This window comes from Xenopus laevis, chromosome 1S (genome assembly GCF_017654675.1).
Source record: "Xenopus laevis strain J_2021 chromosome 1S, Xenopus_laevis_v10.1, whole genome shotgun sequence".
Lineage (NCBI taxonomy): Eukaryota > Metazoa > Chordata > Amphibia > Anura > Pipidae > Xenopus > Xenopus laevis.
Genome location: NC_054372.1, coordinates 87,834,081 through 87,857,130, shown reverse-complemented (window position 1 = coordinate 87,857,130; position 23,050 = coordinate 87,834,081). Strand labels below are relative to the sequence as shown.

The window sequence follows — 23,050 nt, the reverse complement described above, 5'->3', positions numbered from 1 at the left end:
ATATAGAATATTCAAATGATGAGATGTAAATGTTGTAGGTAAACAAAGTCAGTTTTTGAAATGCAAAATAGCATTGTTAAGTGCTATTGTAAATAAAAAAAAACCAAGGATCAAGAATCTTTAAAGGAAAACTATACCCCCAAACAATGTAGGTCTCTATAAAAAGATATTGCATAAAACAGCTCATGTAAAACCATGCTTCATGTAAACAAACCATTTTCATAATAATATACTTTTCTAGTGGTATGTGCCATTGGGTTATCATAAATAGAAAATTGCCATTTTAAAAAATAAGGGCCGCCCCCTGGGATCGTAGGTTTCACTGCAAACACAAACAAACCGAACAAACTATACTTGTTACGTCACATGAGCCAATTAACAGACAGAGTTGTGTCTTTTGCTTCAACACTTCTTCCCGTTACAGTTGGAGTTGCAGTATTTCTAGTCAGGTGATCTCTGAGGCAGCACACAGACCATCACAAAATGGTGGCTCAAGGCAAGAGATGTAAAAGGGTTTGGTAAGATTCTTTAACATGCCAATTAATATGATAAAAACTATCTGTTGCTTCATTTTGGTGGGTATAGATAGATATAGATGATTTATTTTGGGGGTATAGTTGTCCTTTAATTACTTGTAAATCATCAAATTGCACTCGTCATGCAAAGTGGCCCAGGTATGTAAATATAAGGTAGAGATTAAAGGGCAGATTTATTAGAGCGCACCACAGAAAAACTAACCCACTTTCTGTTTACTCTGATGGAAATTTTAGAAGCATATTTATCCCTGAGTGGCAGTTAAGAATTCGCCATTTGTTAATATGCTTCTAAAAAATGCCATAGGAAGAATAGAAAGTGGGTGAGTTTTCTGTGGCAAGCTAATCTCCCATTTTGATTAATCTGCCCCTAAGTATCTTTCAATCCTAAAAGAAGTCATAAGGAGATAGGCTCTGTAGAGAGGAACCATATGAACTGAATGAGTACCAATGCTAAATATAAATACAAGTGCGTTGATATTTATCTGTAGCACTGGTGCATCTCCAAACATCTTCTCAAATATGAAGTGCACTAGAGTTAGAAAATCATATAATGTGAAATATGTATAGCGCTGCAAAATTGTGAATATTTATGAACACAATAACGCCACAACTTTGGTGGCGGAGAAAATATTCACAAAATAGATTCGCAAATTTACATTAACGTCAACACTATTATCACACACAACAGCCTCACACAAACGTGAAAATATGTTCTGAATGTGAATTTGCAAAAAACCGGAAAGATGGGCACAGCAGTGCAATATTTTAGTGTTCAGGAAAAAACATGGGCAATACAACTATTTGCGAATAAATATGTGCTGCACAAACTTTATAAACGATCCCCATTGTGTGGTCCAGGTCGAGATTATCACTCAAGAAGTGTCAGGAACTCTTACCCTGGTGGTCTAGTGGTGCGGCGGCTTCCTCCCTAGTGCGCACGCCGCGCATTCTTGCCGTTTAAAGGCACAGGCACGCTGATGTATGACGTCAGCGCGCAATGGCGCCAAATTCAAATATATTTAAAGGGGCATTGGTTACTATGTGGTTGCCTGTGATAGGTTTGTTCCTGGTGCCTTGTACCTTGCTGTTAAGCTTCTAGTCTGTCTTGATTCCTGTGTTTGACCCTGCCTGGCTATTTTGACTACTCTGATCTCTGAAACCTGACCCTTGCCTGAAACCGACCTTGATTCTGCTTAACCCTCCTGATTGATCACCCGGTTTGACCCTTTGCTTGCCTGACGACTCTTGCTTTCTGCCTGCTTTGACCCGGCCTGTCTGACCACAAATTTGCCTACTCCAGTCTGTACCGTGACCTTTGGCCTTTAAGACTTATACAGTCGTGCCCCATTGCTGGCCAGAACTCCTGCTCTGTACCTCCCGTTTAAGTCCAGGTGGCATCTGAGTAAGCTGAGGGCTCCTCCCGAAGCCAAAGGCGGTCACACTACTGGTGAAGCATGACCCGAGACCAGGGTGCTTGGCATTTGTTCTGGTATTGGGTGCCGACCGTTACAAGAAGTCAAAATTCCGTAAATGTTTCAGGTGATTGCCACTCTAAGATCTACACGTGTTAAAAGGATGAAGTTAAAAAAGAAAAATCTTAATTTAAGACAATATGCCCATTAGGCTATGGAGATGCCATCTTCAAAAAGATTTTTCCTCCTAATCTACCAAATATGAAGTTGTTTCTCTGTTTTTCTCAAATCCTGGAGAAGTATGCCCAGATCTGGCAAAACTAAACCTAAAAAGAAAGCAACGCAGAAACCGCTAACGGATTTCTTTGACTCGAACGACGCGGCGGTGAATACTCCCAAGATGGCGGAGCCAAGCCCAACTTCCCCTACGCATTCAGAGGATGTCCCGACGGATAGTCCGGTAAGCGCTTATTCGGGCACAGTTCAGGACTCCCCACACATTAGCGACATAAATCTCCTCCACAAATTTAAAACATTATTGCACACTGAGCTGGAGGAAATGTCAGCTTATATAACTGCGCAGCTTACGAGGGAGATCCGAGAGTTGGGCCACCGCACAGATCAGGTTGAATTGAAACTTGACAAAGTTGTTGTTCAGGTTAATGCACACGAAGCCTCTATAGCCCGGCTATCTGCCCAGCATGACGATTTGTTGGAGAGCCTGGAAGACTACGAGAATAGGTCCCGTAGAAACAATATTCGCATTAGGGGGCTCAGTGAAGATGTCAAAGACTTGCATAAGGACATCCCTGCGCTACTGGCCACATTGGTTCCTGAAATGCCTAAAACCTGATTAGAGTTGGACAGAGTGCATAGGGCACTGGGCCCCAGGAGAGACAATGGGACACCTAGAGATATTGTTCTCAGATTCCACTATTATACCACTAAGGAAACTGTAATGGCGGCAGTTAGAGGTGTTGTAGACTTGAATTATAACTCCCATCCGTATCAAATTTTCTCTGACTTGGCGGGTGCAACAATACAACGACGACAAGCATTACGCCCTATTACGCAACTTCTTCAACAACAGAAAATTTTGTACCGTTGGGGGTCCCATTTAAGCTTACCTTTAACTAACTACAATAATAAACAGCATGTTGTTAAGTCATCAGAAGAAGGACTGTCTGTTCTTCGGGCGTTACGGATCATTGGGAACGAGATCGCTTCTGGCAGTCCGAGAGTGCTGCCTATCTTACCATGTGCATCGCCACAGGGCCCGTTGGCCACTTTATGGGAACAGACACCATTGAAGACGACCCGAAGACAGGACGTCGAAGACGGCTTAGTCACATAGGCACGCTACATAAGCCACGGACATCGCTCCTTCACAGCTTACACCACACCATCGGTGATGCCGCCATTAGGGAAGATTTTCCACGACATGGCGGGATACGCCTTCGTGGCCTCTACTCCATGGCTGAGTTTTTTTGGATCCACACTGGATTGCAGTTTGGATTTGTTTGCTACTACAGTTAAGTATTTTTTTGTCTCTTGCTATGACTTTTTTTTTTTTTTTGCTTATCTTTTGATTTTAATTTTTCTGAATTGACCACGGTCTTGAACTATGTTACTTTAGACTGGAATGGCATATCCTATTGTACCTGGACATTGCACATGATTTTTGAACGTCACTCCTCAACCTTCCGATGGCTGTATTTCTCACTCATAACGTGAAGGGCTTTAATAGCCCTCACAAACGCTCAATGGCATTTCGCTATTATATGTCCATGGGAAAACAGGTACTGTTCCTTCAGGAGACGCACTTTTCCAAAGTATCACAGCCTACGTATTTTCATGTTCAATTTCCACATGTTTTTCTAGCTAATGCGGAAAAAAAGCAGAAAGGGGTTGGAATTTTTATTCATAAAAATTTGCCTTTCAACCTATTGAAATGTATACCAGACCCACAGGGTCATTTTGTCATAATTGTCTGTACCATAGGGGAGGCGCTCTACCTTGGCATCGGTCTACAGTCCCAATAGCAAACAGAGTAAATGTTATAACAGGTTCTTTACATCACTGTCTAAGCATACTCAAGGGCAAATTATAATTGTAGGTGATCTAAACGCAACATTAAATGCTAGACTGGATAGGTTTGATCCTTTAAATCCCAATAAGAAATATGTTGAACCTCTGTCTAAAGTTATACATACTAAACTACAGTCTATGGGACTGGCTGATGCCTGGAGAGAGCGCAACCCCTTTAAGAATGACTATACTTTCTATTCTAACCCTAATGGAACATACTCTAGAATAGATTATGTGTTGCTTAGTGTCTCCTTAACCACAAATGTTGTTTCTGCTAGAATTCCGGTGTGTTCTTGGTCCGATCTTAATCCTGTGAGAATCACAATACAAAATTTACAATCCCCCAAGATAGCTCCTGTATGGCGACTGAACGAAGCCATTCTCACGAACCCACAAGTGCGTACGCAACTAGAAGGGGAGTTAATTTCTTATTTTCGGATTAATGACACCCCGGACCTCAGGCAGTCGGTAATTTGGGAAGCCCACAAACCCTATATTAGGGGAATTCTTATTAAAATATGTTCCAGAAGGAAAAAAGGGAACGAGTCCGCCAATTGACATGTCAACTGGAACAGGCAGAACAGACATTTCGAGCAAACCCTAGTAATGAAGGTTCCCGTCATATTAGACAACTTAGAACGGAATTGAATCTGTACCTTATGGAAGATACAGAGAAACAACTTAGATGGATGAAACAAAGGTTCTACACAAAAGCCAATAAAATTGACACTATGTTAGCGAATAAATTACGGAATATAAATAAAGTACCCCCTATACATAGTATTCTAACTAAAACGGGCCATTACAGCCAATCCCCAGAAAATAGCAGAGTCATTTCAGGACTTCTATTCACAACTGTATAAGCACCATACGAATTTTGATAAATGTAAAGCAGATTTATTGTTCCGAGAAATAAGGCTTCCCACTTTAACTTTAGAACAGAAGGCTTTTATGGATCAGGCTATTACCGCGGAGGAAGTACAATGGGCTATTAAATCGTTGAAGGCACAAAAGGCCCCGGGACCTGACGGGTTAACATGCCCATATTACAAGGCTTTCACTAAAGAATTGACCCCACATATCGTGAATCTATTTAATTCAATAAGAGCAGGAGACCGGTTTGTCCCAGATTCTCTTAGAGCTTTTATAACAGCTATTCCCAAACCTAATAAGGATAGTAATTAAGTAATTGAAAACCACAGACCGATCACTTTATTGAATCATGATATGAAGTTAATTGGGAAAATATTAGCTAAACGAATGAACACGTTTCTGTCTGATCTCCTTGATAGTGATCAGGCCAGCTTTGTCCCTAACAGACAACCCTCTGATAACATCCGCAGGGCAATTGATCTAATCTTTTGGGCCAGTGAGAGGGGCACTCCTGCAGTGCTCCTCTCACTGGATATAGAGAAAGCCTTTGATTCACTGTCCTGGGACTTTCTTAAGTATGTCCTGCTTCGATATGGGTTTCCGGGGACTTTTCTGTCTTCTATTCAGGCTCTATATGATTACCCCACGGCTCAAATAAAACATCATGGATTTCTTACTACCCCCACTATAATTGAAAGAGGCACAAGACAGGGGTGCCCAATGTCACCAATTTTATTTGTAATGGCAATGGAATACTTGGCGGCATTGATACGACAAAATCAGGATGTCAGTGGAATAAATGTGGAGAACCAAGAACATAAATGTTGTTTATATGCTGACGATTTGCTATTGACTTTGTTGAAACCTATGATTTCTTTGCCAAACTTGTTTAGTGTTCTGGATAAATTTTACGGGATTTCAGGTCTGAAGATTAATGTGTCCAAATCTGAAGCATTACCCCTTAATATGTCCTCTAGTATGATAAAATTGTTGAAGCTCAATTTCGATTTCGCCTGGACGAATACATCTATTAAAGGAAAACTATACCCCCCAAACAATGTAGGTCTCTATTAAAAGATACTGAGTAAAACAGCTCATGTGTAAAACCCTGCTTCATGTAAATGAACCATTATCATAATAATATACTTTTCTAGTAGTATGTGCCATTGGGTAATCATAAATAGAAAATTGCCATTTTAAAAAATAAGGGCCGCCCCCTGAGATCGTAAGATTCACTGTGCTCACATACAAACCACATGTAAGGTCACATGAGCCAATTAACAGACAGAGTTCTGCCTTTTGCTTCCTCACTTCTTCCTGTTACAGTTAGAGTTGTAGTATTTCTGGTCAGGTGATCTCTGAGGCAGCACAGATAGAGTCACGAAATGGTGGTTCAAGGCAAGAGATGTAAAAGGGCAATATTTATGTAAATATATATTCCAGTTTGGTAAGATTCTTTAATATGTCATTCAATTTGATATAAACTATCTGTTGCTTAAGTATTCATTTTGGGGATATAGTTTTCCTTTAAGTATTTGGGAATCCACCTAACAGATTCTTATGGCACGTTATGTGAAACTAATCATAAAAATTTCATTAAGCACCTGATGGATGATCTGAAGTCCTGGGAAAGTCTTTCAGTTTCGTGGTTTGGCAGGGTTAATATCATAAAAATGAGTATATTACCTCGGATTCTTTATTTGTTTCGCACCCTTCCTTTAGCACCACCAGCAGACTGGTTATCTCGGTTGCAAAATGCATGTCTCCAGTTAATTTGGAATAATAGAAGGCTTGCTCGGAGCCTACTATATAGGCATAGAACCATGGGGGGATTGAGTGTCTCAAACCTTCGTGAATACTCTATAGCACAGGTAGCTCAAATGTTGAACTGGTTTGTTCTACTTCAACCTCCCAAATGGGTTGTATTGGAACAAGCTATTTGTCAATGTAACTTTCTGGGAGATTTTCTTTGGACACATAAGCACTCCCATAGATCAGAGACTTTTCCAACAATAAAACACACATTATCTATATGGCACAAAATCAAAGCTAATCCCAATTGGATATCTAAACACCAACCGATGGCGCCTTTATTTAACAATCCGATTTTCTTGCCCGGGCTACAACCAAAACAGTTTAGTTGGTGGAGTGACAATAACCTCACCCATGTACGGCATTTCATACTACATGGAAACATAATAAGTTGGTCGTTTTTAAAAGATAGATATAGTATCCCAGATCGGGAAATGTCTAGATATAATCAAATCCGACATTACTTAACTTCGGTGCAGAAAAAATGCTCCTTTAGCCCTAACACTTTTTTTGAATCATTATGCCTACATCGGCCAAGTATGAAAGGCTCTCTTAGTCATATTTACCATCAAAGCATTAATACTCAGCCTATAGCCTCTTTAAAATATGTACAAAGGTGGAACATGGAATTGACGTTAACATTGCAAGATCAAGACTGGCAGGAAAAAAAGTGCCAAACGTGCTTCCACCAACGTTTTAGCGCAGGAAACTGTATATAAAGTTATTAGCAGATGGTACTTAGTTCCGAGTCGCATAGCTAAATGGAATCCCCGAACCAACCCTAATTGTTTTAGAGGTTGTTCCGAGGCTGGAACAATGGCTCATATATTTTGGCACTGTACCAGAGCACAACGCCTATGGATCCGGGTATACCACCTGATCTATTCAGTATTGCAAGTGAACCTAAACCTAAACGGCCTGAGGAAGCTCTCCTACACAAAAAAATTGACGCTATCTCTAGGGCACAATACTCCTTAATTACACATTTTTTCACGGCCACAAAGCAGGTGATAGCAAAAGCCTGGCTGACTCCGAAATTGTTTTTTTCTGATGTAAAAACCAGGATAGATGGAGTGTTCATTATGGAAAAGTTGACGAGTATAGCACTAGACAAACAGGAACAATTCGCGAAGGTTTGGGACCCCTGGATCACCTACCATCACCCGACCGGATTTAAAAAAACACAATTCACTCTTTAGTAAATGTGCCCCAAGGTGTAGTTAATTAAAGTTTTCTGGTTGTTCTGAACAGTACTTTGACTCGGTCATGCTTTGGAGTCATTTATAAGCATAAAAATTAGCTATCTCATCAAACTAAAGCTTCTTGCTGAAGTCATTATGCTGATAACTATTCTAATAGTACCTTATATACAGTACACTGGACATACTTAGTCACAGGAGTCACTAAAGGAACTCCTAACTAGTGATGGGCGAATTTGTTCGCCAGGCATGGATTTGTGGCGAATTTCCACAATTTGCCACTGCAAATGTTTTCGTGAAACTGCGGCGAAAATTCACAGTGGTACAAATTCTCTGCGACAAAAAAAAAATGTTGCACATCAGAATTGTCGCGCGTCAAAATTATTCGGACGCCTATTGACTTATTTGTTTCGTGAATTTTTCGTCACAGATTAGCCCATCACTACTCATAACACTTGCTTTACTAAGCCTTCATAGGAATTGAAAAACATTGCTGTTTTGTGAAATATAAGACTATCAAAACCCAGTGGGTTTTTATGGAATGTGGACTCAAAACCTTCTTTTCTGGAATGGGGAACAGAAATTAAAGGGATACTGATACAATTTTAAAAAAAATTATCTGTAATCTGAGATATTGGGAAAGCTTTTGACACACTGTCTTGGTCATATTTGCATCATATACTTAATCTGTGGGGTTTTGGGCAGAAGTTTCGAACTTGGGTACATTCGTTGTATCAATCCCCCTCGGCTTATGTATCGGTGATGGGATATCAGTCCTCTTTATTTGGTATTCATCGTGGCACTAAACAAGGCTGCCCATTGTCCCCCATATTATTTGATCTTGCCATAGAACCATTGGCAGCACTTATCAGGGCTAATCCTAATATACACGGTCTTCGAGTTAATGGTTCCCATCATAAAATCTCATTGTTTGCAGATGATGTAACGATGCTTGTGACACAACCCCTTACCTCTTTGCCTAATCTGTTTGACCTGTTGGGGAAATTCGGGGATGTTTCAGGCTTAACTATCAATCATGAGAAATCTGAGGCTCTTAATCTGACTCTTGCCCCCGAAGCGGTTAAATTATTGAAGCTTAACTTTGATTTTAAGTGGCAGCCCATTTGTATCTCAATATTGGGGGTTAACCTCACCGCGCTGTATTCGACTTTATACAAACATAATTACCCTAAACTGTACGTTTCCCTAACTAAATTACTGGAAGAATGGAGTAGATATCATATTTCCTGGGTGGGACGTATTAACTCGATCAAGATGACGATACTACCTAAACTTTTGTATTATTTCCGTACTCTACCAGTCTCCATTAGTTTACCGGACTTGAAGGAATTTCAGGGGAAGATAATGCGCTATATATGGGATAATAAGCCACCCCGGGTTAATAAAAAGACCTTATATGCTTCCAGGACACAGGGAGGTTTGGGCCTCCCGAACCTTCTTTACTACTTTTATGCTGCCCAACTGACTGCCATTCCGCTTCTACATATGGGCACGGTGGGCCCGCAATGGGTTCAATTGGAAAACGACATTTGTGCCCCATACTCAGCAGATGCGTTAATTTGGTCTATGTCACATAAACGATCTTTGATCCAGAGTCCTAGCTTGAGCGCCACTTTGAAGGTTTGGGATAGTGTTCGGTACTCAGCTAAACTGATGTCACCATGGGCGCCGGTTACTCCTTTGCTCCAAAATCCGGATTTTACGCCGGGACAGAATGTTGCCCTTTTCCGGTGGTGGAGTTCTAGCAATATTCTTAGAATCTATGACTGCTATAACGTTAGGGGCCCACTTACTATAGCTCTCCTCCAGTCCCAACGGGACCTTCCGTCATCTGAAATTTTTAGAGCGTTGCAGGTGTTACATTATATATCTTCACTGAAAACCCACTGGGAAAGGTCACCACATAGTCTGACATTTTTTGAAAGCTGGTGTATCCGCCCCTCCCTCCGCACGGGAATGATCTCGCTATTGTATTCCGCCTTAAATAACCTATCAAACCCAAGGGATCACGCTTATGTTAGGGCATGGGAGAAGGATATCTCATGTTCATATGATATGGAACATTGGGGGAAGTGTTGGGAAATCACTAAATCTAGTTCTATGAATACTGTTTTGCTGGAGGCCTCCTACAAGGTATTATTTCGATGGTATTTGACGCCTGATAGGATAGCGAAAGGGGTTGCTACGGCGGATCCCAATTGCTTTAGAGGCTGCCAACAACTTGGTTCCATGTACCATATATGGTGGACGTGCCCTAGGGTGGTTAGATTTTGGATTAGGATCCACACTATCATATTCTCTGTTTTTAACATTAATGTGAGGAGAGACCCAATGATAGCCCTTTTGAATGGTAAATGTGATGGTTTCTCTAAACTACAACACAAACTGTTGACATGTATATTTTTGGCTGCGAAACAAACCATCGCTAAGGCATGGAAAGCTGGAGCTATTCCTATTCTAGCTTTTAAACATAAAATGGATTGGATTATGGTGAATGAAAAATTAGCTAGTTTTCTCAATAACACCCATGATAAATTCCTAAGGATTTGGCAGCCCTGGTTGGAGTACAGACAACAGTGATCCCAATGTTTATCAGCTTCTTTCCATTTGACTCTCTTGCTATCACTCGATTTTATTTTTGTGATGTATTAATGTTCCGATGACTTATTTTGCTATTTCCCAGTCTTTCCATGCAATTTCCTGACTAGGTGGCTCTTTGATTTTACTGTTTTATTATTGTGTAACCAAAGTTGATGTCAATGTGCACTGATATTTTACTTGTGACCGCCCATGACTGTTTACATTATTTTTGATGACCTGCCACACTTTTGTGATGTACATTTGGCATTTGTTTGTGAAACAATAAAAAATATTGTTGAAAAAAAAAAAAAAATTATCTGTAATCTGTATGGCATCGCAGAAACCAACTTCCAGGGATTGACACTTTTTTTCTAAAAAGAAAAACTGAGTAGATTAAAAATAATGTGAGCTTTCAGGACTACTTAGGCCCCTACTTCAGGCATGGTATATTTCCCTTTACGAACTCCATGTCAGTACTTACTGGGTTAGCCCCTCCCCCATGCTCCCATCAGAAGGACCCTCCCCAAGTCTTTAAAGACCGGCCACACCCACCTACCGGCGTCTTTTTTTCCTTCTCATTTTGCTCTCATCGGAAGCAAAAATGGTTTTCTTTTAACCTTGGGAAAGCATAGGCCTGCCCATAAGGCGTCCTAGGGACAGGGGTTTTTGGTCCATGGGACCTTTTGTTCCCCAGCACTCGGCCTCATATCCTGGAGTCGTCTGTGCTTCAGCTTCTGGATCAGGTAAGGCACTGGTGTGCAATGTTTGCTACTCCTGGTCTGCCTGTGTTTCAGTTGCGTTTCTGTATTGCTGTCAGAGCATTCGACGGCAAGTGCTTGTTCCCCCATCCGGTGTGCCCTCCTGACCTGCCCAAAAGGCGTCCAGGGGCAGTGGTGTATGTGGCCCCTACACACCCTTTATTTTTACGGATGGGCGAGGGAGGCGGCAGTTAAAGGGTCAGCCTATTATTAGGCAAAATTAGTTAGGGGCCTGAGCCTTACTGCCTCCTGTTTTTCTTTTGTTTTTCTTGTCTTTTAAATGGAGGACAGGTTCCATGGCCAGCTGCCTCCCTCAGCAGACTTTCCTAAGGTGGAGGTCATTTAAAAAAAAAAAAAAAAAAATGTCCGCCTTATAGGTTTCAGCTAGAAACGGTGCATGGCTCTGTTAGGCGATACCAATTATCCAATTTGCCTCTGTGTAACCACAGCAGTTGCTTTTGGTTACCTGCTTCTGCAGACAGCACCTGAGTTTAATCAGCGGGTTCCACTGGTAAAGTGATCCCCCCATTGAACACAATTATGGGATTCCTCTGTATGTGCAGACACCAGCTGAGTATAATCAGGTGATTCCTGTGCAACTGCCAGCTATAGCAAGTGGAGATGGCCCCGCCCACTCTCTAACTCTGCAGACTGGAAACTCTGTCCAGCAGCCTCAGGTAAGTACTGCTATCAGTAAACTTGTGAGGCCTGTTAACAATGAACCTGGTGTCCTGCAATATGTGGCATTAGAGACCTACTTACAGCCTGGCATTAGGAGCTACAGGTAAGGAACATGTTCATATTCTGTTCTGAAGTGTACTGAGCTGACTGTGAAGATGTTTAAGCCTATAGAACTTAACCTTTATTCCCCAGCTAGGGATAAGCCCTTTAATGCTAATTTATGAATAAAACACACTGAAACAGAATAGTGGGTGAAAGTCGGCCACAGCTTTATTTATACTGTATATATTTATTTAATTCCCGATCCTTGCCATTTCAAAACGTATCTCGTTAACTGTCAAGTATATGACCTTATATATCTTACCCCGAATGCCGGCCACTGTGTGCAGTGGGCATGTGGTGTCGCCTTTTATACTAGGCCGAATACAGGCAAAGGATCAATAACCGCCACGCTGTGACAAGAACACTGAAATCCAACAAATATACATTAAAATGAACAACCTCAGACCTCGTCCCCTTTATTTTTTTATTTTTTTTTTTAAACATAACAACACAACAATGGAATCATTTATCACTGGGTGGGTGGGCGGGAAGTTGTCCCTGTAGCTGCTATGGGCGCCAAGAGGAAGCTCAGTGGGAGGCGCTGCCTTATAAGGCCGTTCCTGTGAACAAGCGCGCATGCGCGCTGCGCGATGACGTCACCCCCCGTTCTTGCCCTGCGCAAAAACGCCAGGCGCCAAGACGCCAGGCGCAAACACGCTGGCGAATTTTCGCCACTGCTTACAAAGGGGGAAATCCCCCTCCCAGTCAGTAGCGCTTTCGCTACTTGCTTCAGCGCTGCTCAGACTGTGAAGATGTTTAAGCCTATAGAACTTAACCTTTATTCCCCAGCTAGGGATAAGCCCTTTAATGCTAATTTATGAATAAAACACACTGAAACAGAATAGTGGGTGAAAGTCGGCCACAGCTTTATTTATACTGTATATATTTATTTAATTCCCGATCCTTGCCATTTCAAAACGTATCTCGTTAACTGTCAAGTATATGACCTTATATATCTTACCCCGAATGCCGGCCACTGTGTGCAGTGGGCATGTGGTGTCGCCTTTTATACTAGGCCGAATACAGGCAAAGGATCAATAACCGCCACTAGGAGTTCGTGTAATCCTACACCGAACTCCGACCTCCACCCAGAAGAGAAATGGCTCTCCCTACACCATCGCGCAAGCCCGACAAAAATATATCTAGACCGGCCTCATTAAGGTGAACCCCGTCAGCTAACAAGGGGGTATCCGTTTCCAATTGCCGGTGCCGAACCACCACCCAGCCCTGGCTATGCACAAAACGCGAGATTCTTTGATTAAGCAGGGTGCGGGATCTATCAACTGCAGCAACATTGCGGGCACCCCTCCACGCCAACCTGGGCACCAACTCAGACCAAACTATAACCAAATCCATAAAAAATGGGGGGAAACGAACCATATCAGATTTTATGAGAGAAATAAGCTCAGCTACCCGAACTTGGCACAAATCATTACCCCCAGCGTGAATTACCAGTACCAGCGGGCCATCATAAGCTCGGCTAAAGCGAACCACCTCAGGGAGTACTTGCAGCCACCGCATGCCACTGACGCCTCGCCAAATCACACGTGTGCCGGAAAAACCAAGGTTTTTTCCCCCTGGACGATTCTCCGCACGCAGTGCCGCTCGACAGATGTATGAGTGCCCCACCAGAAGCACCACAGGAGATGATCCGTCTGTAAAGAAAATTCAGTTAGTAAGAAGCTGTGGTCGAATGTATCCAGCATAACATTTCGATTTCCACCTGCCTATGCACTTCACCTGATCCTCACTCATGCCCTGAACACTAGCCTCCGTGGCTGCCCCTATTCGAAAGGAATGAGTCCCAAACTCCTTGGAGTTGAGCCCCAACGCAGTCAAGCATTTCTTAAAAATAGTATCAAACTGATATCTAGTCAGAGGTGAACCATCCTCATGAGACAAAAAACACTCACCCTGCTTCCTAACCGCCGCAAATGCGGTCGCAAGCCTTGCTGGGCAAGCTACGTCATCAATTGCCGAAAGAGTCACCCAAGTCCCCTGCCCATAGATGTCCGTTTTAGATTTACGGATTCGGAAACGGATGAAAGAGTTACCAAGAATAACGTCCTCCGCCTGGAGGCCACCTGGTTTGACCTTACTCATGGGGACCAGCTCGCTGATGCGAAGAGCACCAAAAAATGCCAGGCTAAAAGCAGTTTGAAACAGGGAAATCTCATAAGGGGAACTAACTGCCTGCTGCAGACCCAAAATTAACTGTCGTAGCAGGGCAAAAGAGACGGGCCGGCGGCTCTCCCTGTTAACTACTTCCTTCTTCCACCCTTTAAGCGCCTGGGAAATTACAAAATGTTTCGTCACGTCATGCCAACCCGCCAACTTAAAATAAAAAGCAAGCCCCGACAGACGTCTCTGAGCCACTGTGGCAGAATAGCCCTCTGCCCTCACCTGTAACAAATAATCTATTGTGAGTTGCAGCCTGTCAGCGTCACTGGCTAAGGACCTGCCATGCCCCATTTGTACCCACTCAGCCCAAGCATTACCGTAACCCTTCCATGTCGCTGCCGTAACCGATGCCTGTATCAAACTCATAAATTCGTCTCCACCAGGGCCACAGGGAAGCTGGGCATTCCGTACCCTCCTCGTCCGCCTCGGGAGCCAGCAGTCGAAACCTGGACCACTGAAAACGAGAAAGAGCATCAGCAATGGAGTTGACCTTCCCTGGAACGTGCCTAGCACGAAACCAAATGTTATGGGCTAAGCACAAATACACCAAATGTCTCAGCAAAGCCAAAACAGGAAGGGAGGAGGAAGATAACCTGTTAATGCAATGCACCACACTCATATTGTCCGTCCAAAAACAAATCTTGCGATTGGCCAGGCCGGGAGCCCAGAGCTCAAGAGCAACTACGATGGGGAAAAGTTCCAATAAAGTTAGGTTCCTGCAAAGACCAAGCTCGAGCCAGGTGGCTGGCCAAGGACCCGCACACCAGGACTTCCCAAGTACGGCTCCAAAACCAGTCGAACCAGCCGCATCAGTATATAAGGACACCTCACTGTTTTGGACCTCCTCACCCAATAAGCAAGTATGGCCGTTGTAGATGCCTAGGAAAGAGTGCCAGACACTTAAGTCCCCTCGCAACTGTTTAGTAATGCGAATGTGGTGATAGGGTTTTTCAGCACCACGAGTGGCCAGAGACAGCCGTCGGCAAAACACTCTGCCCATAGGCATAATGCGGCAGGCAAAAACCAATAGCCCCAATAACGATTGCATTTGTTGAAGTGTCACCTTTTTGCAGAGTCGAGCCACCGTGATGGCGTCCTTCAATTTTTGCAATTTGTCTTGTGGCAACCTAAAAACCATCAAATTGGAGTCAATTTCTATGCCCAAAAAAGAGAGAACCGTAGTGGGGCCTTCGGTTTTATCCAAAGCCACTGGTACCCCAAATTTGTTCATGAAAAATTGGAATGCGTTCAACAACGAACCACACACCAGGGAAGATCGGGGCCCCACAAAAAGGAAATCGTCAAGGTAGTGCAGCGCGGAATTGAACCCCGTTTCAGTACGTACTACCCATTCCAAAAATGAGCTGAAAACCTCAAAGTACCTGCAGGAGATTGCGCAGCCCATAGGTAGGCACATATCATAGTAAATAGCATTGTCGAAATGACACCCCAGCAAATGAAAGCAATCATTGTGGACCGGGAGGAGCCGGAAAGCTGATTCTATGTCTGACTTAGCAAGGAGCGCCCCCGAGCCGGCTGCCCTAACCAAGGAGACAGCCCGATCAAAGGAAATATACGACACTGCTGCCGCCGCTTTGCTAATCCCATCATTCACAGATGTACCCTTTGGGTAAGACAGGTGGTGTATCAACCGGAATTTTCCGGGTTCCTTCTTAGGTACCACGCCCAAAGGAGACATCCGCAAATTGGGAAAAGGCAAATAGTCAAAAGGGCCGGCTACCCTGCCAAGCTGGACTTCTTTAGCTAGTTTCAGCGCAACTACCCCCGGGTTGTCAACGGCACTCTTCAAGTTTTCAGCAAATGTAGGAAAGGGCGAGTACTGAAAAGGGATGAAAAATCCATAGGTAAAACCAACTCTAAGTAGGGCGGCTTCCGCTTGGGATAACTGTCTAACCACGGGGACATCCTTCGCACGCTCACTGGGGTCCTCTGGCTTACCGGAGCCAATACGGGTAGTAGGTTTGAATTTCTTAAAACATCGGAGTGCCGAATGGGCTCCTCCGCAAGTGGAACACTCGTGTTTGAACTTACAAAGGCTGTAGAACCTGCAGTGTCCCTCATTAAACAACCAGCAGGAACCGGGGCGTCTAGTGGCCGCTGCACTGGGTGCCCCAAGGGTATGTTGTGCAGCGGGATATTGAAAGGGTTGTGACCTCTGTGAGGTCATCAACCGAAGCCAAACATCAGTCGCCTTGCTATCCCAACCCAGATCCGGTTTAAGCGCTAACCGCCTCCTGAACTCCTCGTCATATCTCCACCACGCAGCGCCCCCATGTGTCCTGTAGGCCCCATAGATTAAATCCAAGTACACGAAAAGCTCAGAACATTTATTGGGAAATTTCTGGCCCACTGCACAGGCCAGCACCGAAAAGGCTTGTAGCCAATTTCCAAAAGTCTTTGCTACTCTTACTTTTCTGTCCTCAGGCTTTTCAAAACGCCTCTCCCGGTCAACTGTGGGCTGATCTGGTGAAATTAAAGACCATATGTCAATATATTCATTGCGCCAAATTTTTTCCCTGATATCAGTGGATATATGGCACCCTAATGGTGTAACACCACAAAAATAGGAGTCTTTTAAAGGACAAGTTAAAGAGGGTTGGGATGCTGCCGAAGCAGTTCCTAGTAAATCACCCATAATGGACCGTAAAGCATTAAGGACTTCTGAATTACCTTTCAGCTGATCCCAAGCACCCAAACAAGCATGCTCACCTGTATGCTGTTGTACGCTGCTTGGCAAAATGCCATCACTTCCAGCCTGTAACAATGGGTTGGGAACCGGTAGAGTAGCCGTTGCTGACTGTGGTGCAGGAACTGTAGTAGTAGCTGCCTTCCTCTTAAGGCGAACAGAGTCTCTCTCTGAGGAGGAGGTGTCTCGTGCGCGGGAGCGGATGAGCTGTGGTCACTGTACCCCGGACCGTAGCGCCTATGCCTAGAGGCTCCCCTATTGTCCAAAAACCTATCTGGGGACCTATCAGCACTATAATGACGTTTACACCCGCCAGAACCTTGTGATGCAAGATCCCTAACCGCTACTGACCGCCCCATACCATGTGATCCCCGCCTGTCTAGCCTGTACTGGCTTGAAACCCTATGTGCAGGGAGTGAGGCCGGAAGCCGGGAGCCGGGATGGTATAAGGGAGAAGGGTTAAATAGGGGCGGAGGAGATTGATGAATCACAGGTGTGAGTACAGGCTGAGGCCTAATGGCCTGTGATGGTGCCGAATCAAAATTGGGCAGCTCTCTTTCCTCAGAGCTGTATGCCATGGAATCATGAAGCTCCTCAACTAAATTAGCCCCTGGGCCCCCCATCCCTGTGCGAACCCCAGTTGGTATGCCACCACAGGGCCGGGGGGAGGGGGGATCACGGAAGGCGATGGGGAACGACTTTGCATATGCCCTTGACCACAACCAACATGACCTGGGGAGTGTAAACGTGACTGCAATCCAGCTACGGTTGGTTCTGCAGATGCATGAACTTGTGCAGTCACCTGTAACTGTGGGGCTGTTACTGCCGGTGTAGAAGTTACCACCGGTACTATGGCTGGCTGAGCTCTCTTACGAGCTGTAGGGGGACTGGGGCTTAATCTAGTGGGTGGGCGAGAACGGCGAACAGGGCGAGCCCTGGTGCCTCTTACCCCTTCTCTCCCAGATCTGCCTGCTGCCTTATCTTTTCCAGTGTAGAGGAGGTTCTGCAACCACTCTGTACCCTCTTGTGCCATCCTAGCCTGGATCTGCTGCAGGAGTGCGTCCTCCATTTCAGAAGTTGTCCCTGTAGCAAGTTGTCCCTGTAGCTGCTATGGGCGCCAAGAGGAAGCTCAGTGGGAGGCGCTGCCTTATAAGGCCGTTCCTGTGAACAAGCGCGCATGCGCGCTGCGCGATGACGTCACCCCCCGTTCTTGCCCTGCGCAAAAACGCCAGGCGCCAAGACGCCAGGCGCAAACACGCTGGCGAATTTTCGCCACTGCTTACAAAGGGGGAAATCCCCCTCCCAGTCAGTAGCGCTTTCGCTACTTGCTTCAGCGCTGCTCAAATCCTTTGCTGATCTGCACTGTGCAAGGCTCTGACCTTTTGCTCACCTGAAACCAGCATTGTATGCTGAGTTCTGGCTAATTGCTCACTTTATTCCAATAGTTCTAGTGGATAACACTATCCTATGCAAAACTACAGTGTACTGAGTCCTGTACATTTGCATACCTGACAACAATAGCCCTAATGAATGCTGCTATTTGTTCTGTGAGGTGATGTGCTGAGGTTTTTGCTATTTCTGGAATCAGAATTGCTCTCCAGTATTGCTCTCCTGGAACCAGTAGCCCTTATGAATGCATCCCTGGGCTGGCGGCTAGGCTTTGATATACTGTATGCTTGCTCTAAACAGCAGCTAATTCAAACTATGTATAACATGTTGCTGTGATTGTATCTTTGCTTTGCAGGATCTAATACACTTACATCTGAATGTCTTATAATACAATGCATTCTTCTATGTTAAGGTATTATTTAATTCAATTAAACATGGAATTGTATCAGGTTGATGTTCTCCCTGTGCTAGGTGAGTTTACATATTGTTTCTGATATACACAGCAGGAACGGCTAAGCCTGTCTGCTATATGGATTACAGGTATTAATTGTACAACACAATGTTTGGGGCCCTTCTCTGCAAGTTTTTCCCTGTTTTGTGTTGCAATTCACTGTCGGCATTACTGGAGGGCCAAGGCAGTTTGCTCCTTATTCCGGTCAAATAGGCAGTATTATTCAATATCCATAGCTGGAGCTCTGGGGTTGGTCAGTATACTCTCAGAGAGCAGTATCTCTAGGTCCTCAACAGAGGCCTATGTAATAATCTGCCATTACAATACATGTGGCTTAATACATGCTAGCACCATGGCTCTACACCCTGTTGGTGGTCTCTAAAGGATCACTTATGGTGGCTTTATATAAGACTAAGTCGTCTAATCATCCGAGAAGTATGCTTATCCTAAGAAAGCCAATACCTTCAGAATGAATGCTTAACCAATGGTTAACTGTAGCGTGTAAGTGTTCTGCATAAGAGTCTTACATGTGTGCGTATCATGCGTGTGTGTGTGTATATATGTCAGTATATATGTATACATATATGTATATGTGTATGGGCCATCTGCATATATGTGCATGGCTAATGCATGTTGAGATAAAGCATTATTTTGGCCTCATGGGGCCCCTATGCCTCCTGGGCTCCCTGCAGCCGCGGGGTCTGCTTCTTCAGTAGTTACGTCCATGTCTGTACCTGGAGGTCCAGACCCGATTGTGCCCTTAGCTGGATAGCTCCTTAGTCCCTCCTAAGGGCCGTAGGTGGTGACTGCCACACAGAATTATGCATTGGCACATACTACTAATAAACCTACTGTCATAACACACACATCACACCCCTCGGAGATGACCTTTGTTCAGTCACTAGGGTTGCATCGCTAAGTTTAATTGTTATTAAATCTTACCTATATAAGCTCTCCTGGCAGTTAGATTGCCGTGGTATAAAATATGATACAGGCTGAACATCGCTGTTGTGGTTTAAGTCATACTACCAGCAAAACAGAACATCTCTGTGGCCCAAAAGCCAGGTTTCTGCTCTGTGTCTAGAAGACAGACTTAGTCAGTTGTCCATTTGTTTGTCTAGTCTCCTAGATAAAAAAAAAAAAAAAAAAAATGGAGTATCCATGTTTTGAGGCTAGCTGTTCTGCATACCATATGGGTACTGATTTAGACTGCAAATGATGGAAGCATCTAGTGAGTCTTGATTCTTCCCTCTCTTTATATCGGTGTCCTCCTGAACCACCAGTATGGAATCTGCATCGTCATGGTTACATACCTACAGGTTCTACCCATTTTATTGCCTCACAACAGAACATCTTAAAGACTGTCTTAAAGATTATATCAGTCTTGCATTTCTTGAGGTGTGTGCACTTCTCTTACTTCTATTTCATTGGTGCATAACTGGGGAAATTAAGTCATCGGTACCGAAATTGTCCCAGTTCAGCGTGTATAGTTCACCTGACCCAGTGGGCATAGTTCACAGTCTGCATGTTTCACCTTTCCCGTTAGGATGGTTCACCTTTCCCGGTAGGATGGTTCACCTTTCTCGGTAGGATGGTTCACCTTTCCTTGTAGGTCTGGTTCACCTATCTCATTAGGTCTAGTTTACTGGATCTAGTATCTGACCCGGCAAGTCTCGGTCATCTGACAGGAGGTTCATTCATCTAACACAGTAGGTCTAGTCTGGTGGATTGGAAGCCTTCTGATGTTACTCAAACATCCTTATGATCAGTCCAGTCCTAAGTACTTGAGCAATTGATGCCTACGCACATCCTCTGCATGCCCAATGGTGGGCAGCCTGGTACTCAAGGTAAGAGGATTCAGCTACCTCAAATATAGTCAATGTGAGGAACACACTGACACAAAAGACATATGGCTGCAGGGCTAACCCCTGCCATTTTAATAATGCAGAACATTGAGGAAGTTCGCATGATATAGGATGGTTGAATTTCCTACATCTACACATGTTCCTTTGCTGGAAGGAGGAAATCTGATTGGTCTCATGAGACTCTGAGCATCTCTCCAGGTTACTCTACAACCTGCCTATGTGAGTCTTGTGGCTATCATAGTATTGCTTGGGTTATTTTATTCTGACTCCGAAATCCTCTAGGGGTTACCAGTTCTATGTCTCACAAGGCTATGCTCTGCCATCCAACTGGGGTTTTATTCTTCAGGTAATTGCCCTGTCTCCATCTGGCATTATCTTCTAGAGGTTGGTACCAGTGTTTCCATCGTAAGGATCATACACGGAGTAAGTAATTCTCACCCCAGATAAGTTTCAGGTTCCCATGTCCCTGTTCTCTGGGTTTGCTTTCCAGTTAGAGCAGATCTAATTGCTAGCCAATCAGATAGTTAGGCATTATAGTACATGCCTCAAGTATGCCTCATTGTGCATTTTATGCCCGGCACTTTTGTTTATATTCTAAACAGGCCACACATACATAGGGGTCTGTTTGGGATTCTAACTCCTACCAAGTGTTTTTTTACAGGTGCTTTACAAATCTGCACTGAAATTAAGCATACATGTGATGGATGCTTTCTGGTGAGTAGGAGAGTAAGTACATGCCTCAAGTACATCAAGTACATGCCTCAAGTATGCCTCATTGTGCATTTTATGCCCGGCACTTTTGTTTATATTCTAAACAGGCCACACATACAAAGGGGTCTGTTTGGGATTCTAACTCCTACCAAGTGTTTTTTACAGGTGCTTTACAAATCTGCACTGAAACTAAGCATACATGTGATGGATGCTTTCTGGTGAGTAGGAGAGTAAGTATTTTAAACTGTTGAGTTTGCCAGGTGAAGGGAGGTCTTCATCCCTCTCTCTTTTTTCTTCTGGAAGAGTCAAGCTGTTATGGAATTCATCTTTTCCTCACACTGACGCTGGGCTAACGTCTCTTTTTCTGGGGTATAGAGCCTATGATATAAGACTATTCTTATCCCTGTCACTTATTCTTGAGCTTTCACCGGGAATCTTAACATTCACTTATAGAAGTTGCATGATTGGTCTCTTCAAAGTCTTGCATCTATGGCTACAGATTCTTGTTAAGAGCCTATTACCCTCCCACTGGGAAAATACTAGCTTGCTACGTCCCAGTAAGTACTGACATGGAGTTCGTAAAGGGAATAGGGAAGATTGTAACATACTTACCGTGATCTTCCTTTCCTGTACGAACTCCATGTCAGTACGGCCCGCCCTTTTTCAAGTGATTTTAGAAGCTTGTTACAAAGACGCCGGTAGGTGGGTGTGGCCGGTCTTTAAAGACTTGGGGAGGGTCCTTCTGATGGGAGCATGGGGGAGGGGCTAACCCAGTAAGTACTGACATGGAGTTCGTACAGGAAAGGAAGATCACGGTAAGTATGTTACAATCTTCCCTAATAATGAGGCTCGGATTCCTTGCTTTACAGACTAAATATCTTCTGGAAAATTAGTTTAGACACATGCAAATGAATGCTTAATTTATGTCTGGTCTGCAAATAATTTTTATCTTATAATGCAAAAATAGGGAACACAGGCATTAATTATTTATATATGTGTGTGTATATATATATATATATATATATATATATATATATATATATATATATATATATATATATATATATATATATATATATATATATATATATATATATATATATATATATATATATATCTTAGAATTTGGGCAGTATTTTTCAGTATATTCCAAGTGCCTGGCCAAACCAAATCCAAATCCTTACAATAATGTAACTTTTTGACACTTCTTTGCCCTCATTTGCATATGATTCATCAGTACCTTTGTTTATCTTTATCATATTAGCTATCTGCCTGTCTGTCTACCTGTCTTCTTGGCTTTCTTTCTATCAATTATCTACCATTCCTTGATTTTGCCATACCTATCTGTTGCTAGCTTGTTTTCAATTATTTCTTCATTCTATAAGATTTATGGTGTATTGTGTTTCTGGTGTGACTTGTGTCAAAACAATTGTTGATAATGGCACCTAGAAACAGTCAAACCAGCAGAAATAAACAGTATTCATGGAAAGCTAAATCGATCTTAAATATTCTGGTGAAAGAAATTGGCTAAAGTTTTACAGGTTAATGCGTGGTCCTTTGTTAGATCCTTTTGATTTATTTTTGTCTGGTAAATATCCCCCCCCCCAGCCTTTTTTTTCCTTATACTCTCTAGTAAAATCTCGTAACCGGTTTATAATATTTATGTATGTTCATGGCACTCTGT

General features: G+C 43.5%; 1 protein-coding gene across 1 annotated transcript; it reads right to left on the bottom strand.

Moving 5' to 3' along the window:
- Positions 1-12,667: 12,667 nt before the first annotated feature.
- Positions 12,668-14,622, bottom strand: LOC121399361. The gene is made up of 2 exons (XM_041579867.1): positions 14,561-14,622; positions 12,668-13,717 (listed from the first exon to the last, which is right to left on the bottom strand). Exons 1-2 carry the CDS (start codon positions 14,607-14,609, stop codon positions 13,128-13,130), a joined length of 639 nt encoding a protein of 212 aa, XP_041435801.1. The 5' UTR covers positions 14,610-14,622; the 3' UTR covers positions 12,668-13,127.
- Positions 14,623-23,050: the final 8,428 nt, after the last annotated feature.

Bases quoted from the DNA above. Each gene is read 5' to 3' on its own strand.
- LOC121399361 (XM_041579867.1), bottom strand. From the start codon at position 14,609: ATGAGTTTGATACAGGCATCGGTTACGGCAGCGACATGGAAGGGTTAC. The intron at 13,718-14,560 runs GTAATGCTTGGG...TTTTCTTTACAG, and splicing joins AGCGACATGGAAGGGTTACG to ACGGATCATCTCCTGTGGTG.